The sequence below is a fragment of the Oncorhynchus kisutch genome, unplaced genomic scaffold (genome assembly GCF_002021735.2).
Source record: "Oncorhynchus kisutch isolate 150728-3 unplaced genomic scaffold, Okis_V2 scaffold860, whole genome shotgun sequence".
In the NCBI taxonomy this organism is placed as follows: Eukaryota; Metazoa; Chordata; class Actinopteri; order Salmoniformes; family Salmonidae; genus Oncorhynchus; species Oncorhynchus kisutch.
Window position 1 is genome coordinate 72,609 of NW_022262805.1, and position 8,978 is coordinate 81,586.

The window sequence follows — 8,978 nt, forward strand, 5'->3', positions numbered from 1 at the left end:
ACACCGGATAAGACAGGAGAAGTACTCCAGATATAACAAACTGACCCTAGCCCCCCGACACATAAACTACTGCAGCATAAATACTGGAGGCTGAGACAGAAGGGGTCAGGAGACACTGTGGCCCCATCTGATGATACCCCCGGACAGGGCCAAACAGGAAGGATATAACCCCACCCACTTTGCCAAAGCACAGACCCACACCACTAGAGGGATATCTTCAACCACCAACTTACTGAGACAAGGCCGAGTATAACCCACAAAGATCTCCGCCACGGCACAACCCAAGGGGGGGCGCCAACCCAGACAGGAAGATCTCATCAGTGACTCAACCCACTCAAGTGAGTAGGGACGGCATGAAAGAGCACCAGTAAGCCAGTGCCTCAGCCCCTGTAATAGGGTTAGAGGTTGAGAATCCCAGTGGAAAGAGGGGAACCGGCCAGGCAGAGACACCAAGGGCGGTGCGGTTCGTTGCTCCAGAGCCTTTCCGTTCACCTTCACACTCCTGGGCCAGACTACACTTAATCATATGACCAACTGAAGAGATGAATCTTCAGTAAAGACTAAAAGGTTAAGACCGAGTCTGCGTCTCTCACATGGGTAGGCAGACCATTCCATAAAAATTTAGCTCTATAGGAGAAAGCCCTGCCTCCAGCTGTTTGCTTAGAAATTCTAGGGACAATTAGGAGGCCCGTGTCTTGTGACCGTAGCATGCGGGTAGGTATGTACGGCAGGACCAAATCAGAGAGATAGGTAGGAGCAAGCCCATGTAATGCTTTGTAGGTTAGCAGTAAAACCTTGAAATCAGCCCATAGTGGTGTCCCCATCCCTCCTAAGGAGGAGCCACTGAGACATGTGATCAGGCCAAGGAAGATCACTCTGCAAGGACGGGATAGGACACATCACAACACTGCTGCTCATTCATATTCAAACACACCTCAGAGTACGGACACAAACATGGACGAGTACGGACACAAACATGGACGCCCCCCCCCACACACACACACACACACAATGAACTTACCTGTACATATCAGAATCATACATTCGACAGCCGCCTCTTCCCCCACATGTATTGATCCCCCACCTCAAACATGTTGAGTCAATTCCAGATGCTGGAATGGTGCTGGAATGCAGGTGCAGTAGGGCCTAGTATGTAATGATGTGATACCATGTGTACCCCATATCCTGTGTTTGTGTTGATGTTTTTTTATTTAATTTAAACAGGGAGTCACACTGAGATTAAACATCCATTTTACCACAGTGCCCTGTAAAAGCTGTAAAAGCTGAAGTCATATTGAACAACTACCAGAGAGAACCTTCTCTACATAGGAATTGCATACCATATTTTTTCCATACATCAAAATAATACTTTATTGTCAATCAGCAATTACTTACTTAGATAAGGCCTCAACAAGGCCCCAGTTAATGGTTGAAAATAACTAATTTCAGTGCCAATGAGTTACACTGAGTGTATAAAACATTAAGAACACCTGCTCTTTCCATGACATATGCTGACCAGGCGAATCCAGGTTAACGCTATAATCCCTTATGGATGTTACTAGTTAAATCCACTTAAATCAGTATAGATAAAGAGGAGGGGAAAGGTTTAGAAAATATATTGTAAAAGCTTGAGACAATTGAGATATGGATTGTGTATGTGTGCCATTCAGAGGGTGAATGGGCAAGACAAAATATTTAAGTGCCTTTAAACAGGTTATGGTAGTAGGTGCCAGTGGTACCAGTTTGTGTCAAGAACTGCAACGCTGCTGTTTTTTTACGCTCAACAGTTTCCTGTGTGTATCAAGAATGGTCCACCACTCAAAAGACATACAGCCAACTTGACACAACTGTGGGAAGCATTGGAGTCAACATGGGCCAGCATCCCTGTGAATGTTTTGTACACTCAGTACATTAATAGTATTGGTACGTGTTCTTGCCGTAACCTGTAAAGCTGGAGCAGCCTGCGAGGCAGGGGGAGGTGTAAGTGATGCCGTTGTCTGAACACTCAGGGTCCCACTCCCCAGCCAAGCAGTAGCAGTCTCTGTTACACTCTGACAACAGGCTGCCATCGTACACCAGGGGACCTGGGGGACAGAGAAAATCGCTGGTAATGATGATGTTTAAATAATTGTTGCTGAACTATCATTGACACAGGCACAGTGACAAAACAGCCAGGAATCCGGGCTCAGTAACAACCATACTGAATATTCCCACAAGAGGGAGCCCCGGCACAAGCCCATGTGTGTTTTGGTCTAGCTCTCCCTCATATTCCACTGATCAAAACTTTTGTTTTTATCAACCCACCAACCAACCAATCAGATGTCATATTTACCCGTTGTAGGACACGGTCAGACCAGCCACCTGAACGTTGTCACACTTAGTGCCAGACTGCAGAGGGAGGAGGAGGTAGGCCATGAAGGAGGTGACGAAAGACAGCTGGGCTCCAGACACAACGCCAAGCTTATACCTCTTCATCAGTAGACCTCCCAGGAATATCCCCACTGCACCCACAGGCAGGTTCAACTCACCTGGAAAAGTTATACTCACACGTCTTTAGTGCTACCAGTGTGCTGGAGTTTCATTTCCACTCATGTTCAACAAACCTACAGGGGATGAGAGAGAACAAAAAAAGTGTATTTAATGCCATTCAACATCAGTGCTGACAGGAGGGAACATTTCAGTTGGAGCATGTCCAGGTTTCTATGGCTTCGTTGAGACAGGCAGCCCAATTCAGTCATTGTTTTGAGTAATTGTTGTAACTTTAATGTGTTCCAGTTTAAGTTAATTCATTGAGCTGTAATTAAAGATATTTCTTTACAGTTATTTACATATGTAATTGTATTGGTTAGTTTTGAATTACGCTTTTGACTGCAAGTTCCAGAATGCCTTGCGACAGGAACGAGAGTGAGAACGCGCCAGTTATGTGCTGGTGCAAAGTGATTAAGCTGACCTTTACGCTAGCATTTTACCTGCATTGCTCTGTAGAATCTAAAGTTCTTAAATGTAACGTGAACAAGTAATATTACTAAAAGAAGCGTACATATCAACCCCGACGTCCCGAGTCATTACTTTGAAGACAGTTATTCTAAAAGTAATTGCTCTTTTGACCAATCAGATATGCTCTGAAAAAGAGCTGATACGAAAATATCTAACGTGATAATTTCCCATCATTATTCAACAGGCTAATGGGTCTCCAGTTGTCTATATAAAGAGTATCCTTATTAAGTTTGGGAATCAAAGTAATTACACCTTGTTTTAAGGAAGCCGGTAACTCCCCATTTTCTATTGATTCGTGAAACATAGCAAGAATGAAAGGAATCAATATATCATTGAATGCTTTATAAAACTCGCTTATTAAACCATAATTTCCAGGGGACCTATTGTCCTTAAGGCTTTTAATACAGTATTTTATCTCAATTTCAGATAACTCATCATCACAAAAATCCCTGAAATCATTATCTATCTTAGCAATGTTTGCAACACGTCATGCTCTTATCAACTGAGCTACGAAGGAGCTCGTCGACGTCACTAGAATGATGACAAGCAATTTTAACGGATTCTAAAGGGAATCAGAATTCCAAACTCATTTCTATGGCAACACAGTTGTCAATTTTGTAAACAATCATTTTCGAACGTGTGTTGCCAAGAGACATCTAACCGACGTTCTATGGAACGTTTTCTGTGCGAAAACAACAACTTTGCTGCTGACAACAAACTTGTTTGATTTTTGAGACCTGAGAACAATCGACTGGAAAATGCCTGGGTGCTTTTCAAGACTGGCGGAGAGAGTGCGTGGACGTCGGCGGCCTACTGCGTCGACAGGTTGTTCAAATTCATTTGTGGCTTGTTTTTCTTGTCTTTTTCTGTTTTGCAGGGTTCGTGATCGTCGACAGGTGGACAGCGACAGCGACTTCGAAGAGGGTATGTGGAGTTTACAACTCTTCTTTGACTACATTTAACAATGCCATTATAATTTGCGAAATGTTGTGTATTTCTATCATTCAGACATGGCAAAAATGCTTGTGCTCGAGATGTTGTAGCTTGCTAGCTAACATGAACTTTAGTAACTGTTTCTAAGCAATCAACTTTTGCTACCTAGCTAGCTAACATTAGCAATCTTGCTATTTTTTTATGTCCTAACAATAGTTTATTTTATATTCCAATGTTCCTCATTTTAGAAACAACTGTCCTGGATGAGGTCCAGTTGGATGTGCCATTGGATGATGTGCCAGATGTTCCACAGCTGCCAGTCCTCCTTGATGTCCAGAATGCTGCTATCATCCTTGAGGATGTGCCAGATGTGCAGACTATCCTTGAGGTACAATTTTCTGAAAGTTTGGGGTTTTATGTTTGAAAAATATCCCAGATATTCAAGTTGTCTCTTTAACATGAAACAAATCTCTTGTCTGCTTTCTGCTTTAGGAGGCCACTGGCAATTGGCAGTTGATTCCGATTAGGTTCAGCCCCCAGTACTGTGGGCCTGTTGTGATCAGGGTAAGAGACCCCCCCCACACACACACACACACAGTCACATCACGGTTACAATGTTTACTGTTTCCAACATGAATGTATTGTAATGTGCAGAACAATGCCGGTCCGGTGGTTAAAGCTTGGAGAACTTTCCAGTTCATCAGCCCCATCATCACCTACATGCGTGGGGGATCCCAGGTATGTGTCTTTGTAACAACCTAATCATAATCTATATTGTCAGTCATTTGATCTTGATGGAAATGTGTCACAGCAATTGCCGAAGTGGTTTTGTTGATGTTGTCTTGTTGTTTATCTCAACAGCAGGTGGTGGTGAGGATGCACCACGTGAGTAGGGTGAGAGGCCTGGAGACTCAACTGGTGTGGGCCATCTCCAAGGAGACAGCCAGGCTTAGTCCAGAGGGCATCCCCTACTGTGCCACCAAAGTGCAGTCCATCACTTGGATCCAGGTAAGACGTAAATACTACTGAAACAGTAGTAGATTAGGGTTTTCTTCACTTATTCCATTTGGCCTTAATATGTATTCTCTCTTTGTCAGCGTGTGGCTGGCAGGGTGACCCACTATGCGTCTCACCTCCGCCACGAGACGTCTGTGGACGTGACGCTTGGCTGCTACCAGGTAAATAAACGATTTCCTATGTATATAGACTAGACATTAATGGGCATTTTTGCATTCGATTTGGTATGTTTTCTAATAACGTGTGTGTGTGTGGTAAACCGGTGTGCTGTGTGTGTTTTGAGCAGCAGACTGATGTCTCAGTGGTGTACGCCACTCTCCACATGGGGCTGGACGGGCTTCTATCCTCTTCAGCGTGGTCGGAGGCTGCCTCCTTCTCTACTCCCACCACTCAGCAGTTCACTGACCCAGAGCCTGAGGGCCACAACTGCTATGAGGTCAGACGTTACACACACATACTATTGACTAGGAGCATTAAGATCCTTCCATTGACCGATTGTTTGTTATGTCATTGCACTGGTCACTGATTTTGAATGCTTGTTTTGTTGTCGTAGGGCTGGGAGGAGGACCTGCTGCCTGAGGAGAGGGAGGTTCCTCTGCTAAAGTGAGTTCCTCTAAATGTCTGTGTAGTCTGAGCTTGTCAAATGCTGAAGGATAGTGGTCATAATGCTGTTATCCCCCATTGACTCTAATGGTTGACATGCTTCATTCCCTCCCTTTCACAGCCTCTACCTTACCACCAAGAGAGTGGAGGATATCGCCCTGAGGCTCGACTACTTGCCACAGGCCTTCACTGTGAGTAGACCCACTGTTCTTTTTGTCTCTGTGACTTCTTGTTCTGTCTCCAAGAGGAAGATGTCTCACCCTAACTCTTCCCTCTTCCCTAGACCCTGCTTGGTTCCACCCTGAGCAGGAACCATCTGTTTGTGGCGGGAAAGGTCCTCCTGGGCGGCCTTGTTCAGGCCAACCACATGGTAACTCACTTACTCATTCTCTTTCAAGGGAAAGAGAGCGTCCCTGAGGGGAAATGTGTTCTGTTCACTAAGATGCTCTTTTCTTTGTCATAGGACGAGGCCAAATTCATCCGTACCTATAATGACTTTGTGGACTACCTGAGTGACCCCTCCAAGCGGAATGACATTGAGAGGGAGCTGGCTGAGGCAAAGGTGAGTTCATTAACTCTTTCAAGTCTCACTGAGTTCTTCCACATGCATGTCTTTTATACATCACAGTAGCTGATATTTATGAAATCATTCCTATTTTCTCCAAACGTGTTTTCTTGTCCTAGATCCATCATGTGAACATGATAGATGTCCTCTTTGAGCTGGTGCTGTTTGGGATGATGACAGCTCAGAAGTCCCTGATGGTGGTAAGTAGCATCTCACTGGAACATGTTTTGATATCGCTCTATTAGCAGTTTCACTTAAATTCCTCTTCTCTTCTCTCCTCTTTTCTCCTCCTTTGTTTCCTTTAGCACCCTGGTGGGTTCGTGGAGCATCTGTACGCTCTCCTGTACTCCTTCCTGCCCACTGCTGCCAACATTGAGCCAGAGGCTGATAGAATCCTACTGCTGCTCAATGTAAGAGTCAAGAGGTTACTTCCTGTTTACTTCCATATTCTTAGTGTACTTCCTTTTGACTTCCTTATTCATGGTTAACCAGGTTTCAATGCCATTTTAGGGGGAGTATTTCTAATTGTCTCTCTCCTCTTGATAAGCTAGTAACTCAGAGCCATTTTCTATGTGTTGTGTGGTGTTCTCTTCAGGGCGGACTGATGGCTCTGCTAGATGACATGTTTGGCCAGCAGCTGGCCTGGTATTTTAACTCCGAGTCTCTGGTCTCTGAGCTCTCCAGCCTCCTGGAGTACCACTTGGAGAACCTCATGGCCAGCATGTAGTCCTACTGCAGGGACCATACTCCTTTCTCCTTCTCTCTCTCTTTTGAAGGAATTGAGGACTTGAAGTGCTTTGTTGAACCCTGATTAGTTAACACCCATGAATTTAATGTATTCTCTTGTTTTCTCTCCCCACAGGATTATTGTGACACTTTGCCTCCCAACAGGGATCTAGACACCAATGCACTACATTACTTTGCACTGAATTTGACATTTTAAAATAAAATAAGTTGTAGTTCAAAAACATTTTGTTTCTGTCTTTTCATCTATTTGGTTTTATGACCATTTCCTCTTCCTGGAGGTATAATGCATATATTAGAATATTACATGAACAATGATGCTTTATTATCTGCATATGGAAATAAAAAAACTATGTTTAGTTGATTTACAGATACTACAGGCCCACACTTATATGGTTTTGTACAGTGGTTTGTGATACTGGGGTGGCAGCGTAGCCTAGTGGTTAGAGTGTTGGACTAATAACCAGAAGGTTGCAAGTTCAAACCCCCGAGCTGACAAGGTACACATCTGTAGTTCTGCCACTGAACAGGCAGTTAACCCACTGTTCCTTGGCCATCATTGAAAATAAGAATTTGTTTTTAACTGACTTGCCTAGTTAAATAAAAAAAATACTGTACTATTTAAAAACATGTAGGATGACATACACTGAGTCCACAATAGACTAGGAACATCTTCCTAATATTGAGTTGCACACTCTTTTCCCCTCAGAACAGCCTCATTTCCTCTGGGCATGGACTCGACAAGCTGCCCTAAGCGTTCCACAAAGGTGCTGGCCCATGTTGTGTCAAGTTGGCTGGACGTCCTTTGGGTGGTGGACCATTCTTGAGACACATGGGAAACTGTTGAGCATGAAAAAAAACAGCAGTGTTGCAGTGCTTGACACACTTAACACGGTGCGCCTGGCACCTACTACCATACCCCGTTCAAAGACAGTTAAATCTTTTCTCTTGCTGAATCACCCTCTGAATGACACACACAATCCATGTCTCAATTCTCTCAAGGTTTTAAAATCTTTCTTTAACTCCCCTTCATCTACACTGATTGAAGTAGATTCAACAAGTGACATCAATAAGGGGTCATAGCTTTAACTTGGTCAGTCTATGTCATGGAAAGAGCAGGTGTCCTCAATGTTTTGTATTATCAGTGTGTGTAGCATGTCTGAACCATTTACCGTCTTTCCCACTGAAACCGTAATGTTAGCGTTCATGTGAGAGAGGGTGTAGTAGTGCATACTGACCACTAGTTGGATCATAGTGTGGGTGGTGGAGTTTATGCAGGAACACAGAGGGTAGAGGCATTCTCCATCACAGTAGAAGGCAGAGTAACCCGTAGGAGCCAATACCCAGTCCTAATGGAGAGAAATACCATAGAAATCGAATGACAAGATTAGATGAATGACTAGAACAGACTCTTTCTATGAGAAATACATGATAAAGAATGCAAAGAACATACTCTACAATGCACATTCTACACAAATGCCTTGCTTCCCTAGAATACTAACTGTCTGTTACAGAAAATAAGGTGGTACAATGTTAGCTCATGATTATCTATTCAGTACAATGAGTAGTTAGAGAGACAGAATCTCACCTTCTAGCCTTGTTCACTGAATCTCACAGATAATTCATGTCTCTTACAAGCCTGACGCCCACTGTTGACATGGCTGTGATCTGAAAGGGACCAAAAAATATGTTATGAACCAGGAAAGACTAATGTACACTTTGGATGCATTGGATTTGAAATGAAATGTAAACGTAACTTAAGTCATTTTGTAATTTGGATGAACTATCCCTTTAAACTGTGTATAAAACAAGTTGAACTACAAGATGAAAACCAGTGTTGTCCCCTGACCTTGTATGTATACTGGGCAAGGGCAGATTGTATTTGGGCTTCTTCTTATGGGGGTTGGGTTTCAGGGCGACAGGGGGACTGGTTGGCCCTGAAGAAGTTGGTTAGATGAGTACTTGAAGGCTTATATCTATATTTTGGAATATTGGATTTTAATTTCGGGAGACTTTCATCATGGAAAAGGGACCAGACCACTTTTTTTGTTAGTTAACCTAAACGAATCACGACCCTCTATAGAATAACAACAGTGACAACAGTTGACTGCTGTAAACC

At 43.5% G+C, this 8,978-nt stretch overlaps 1 protein-coding gene and 1 long non-coding RNA gene across 3 annotated transcripts; one reads left to right on the plus strand and one right to left on the minus strand.

Annotated features, from left to right (window-relative positions):
* Positions 1 to 1,809: 1,809 nt before the first annotated feature.
* Positions 1,810 to 8,755, minus strand: LOC116362665 (uncharacterized). Its single transcript, XR_004207765.1, has 4 exons — positions 8,448 to 8,755; positions 8,098 to 8,208; positions 2,333 to 2,603; positions 1,810 to 2,084 (listed from the first exon to the last, which is right to left on the minus strand). It is a non-coding gene; the product is annotated as an uncharacterized LOC116362665 (long non-coding RNA).
* LOC116362661 (uncharacterized) lies at positions 3,595 to 5,569 on the plus strand. Of its 2 annotated transcripts, XM_031816720.1 has the most exons (8): positions 3,595 to 3,921; positions 4,179 to 4,318; positions 4,423 to 4,494; positions 4,585 to 4,668; positions 4,792 to 4,938; positions 5,028 to 5,108; positions 5,234 to 5,383; positions 5,501 to 5,569. In XM_031816720.1, exons 1-8 carry the CDS (start codon positions 3,756 to 3,758, stop codon positions 5,552 to 5,554), a joined length of 894 nt encoding a protein of 297 aa, XP_031672580.1. In that variant the 5' UTR covers positions 3,595 to 3,755; the 3' UTR covers positions 5,555 to 5,569. The 2 variants fall into 2 exon arrangements, with proteins under 2 accessions (XP_031672580.1, XP_031672581.1); XM_031816721.1 differs by lacking the exon at positions 4,423 to 4,494.
* Positions 8,756 to 8,978: the final 223 nt, after the last annotated feature.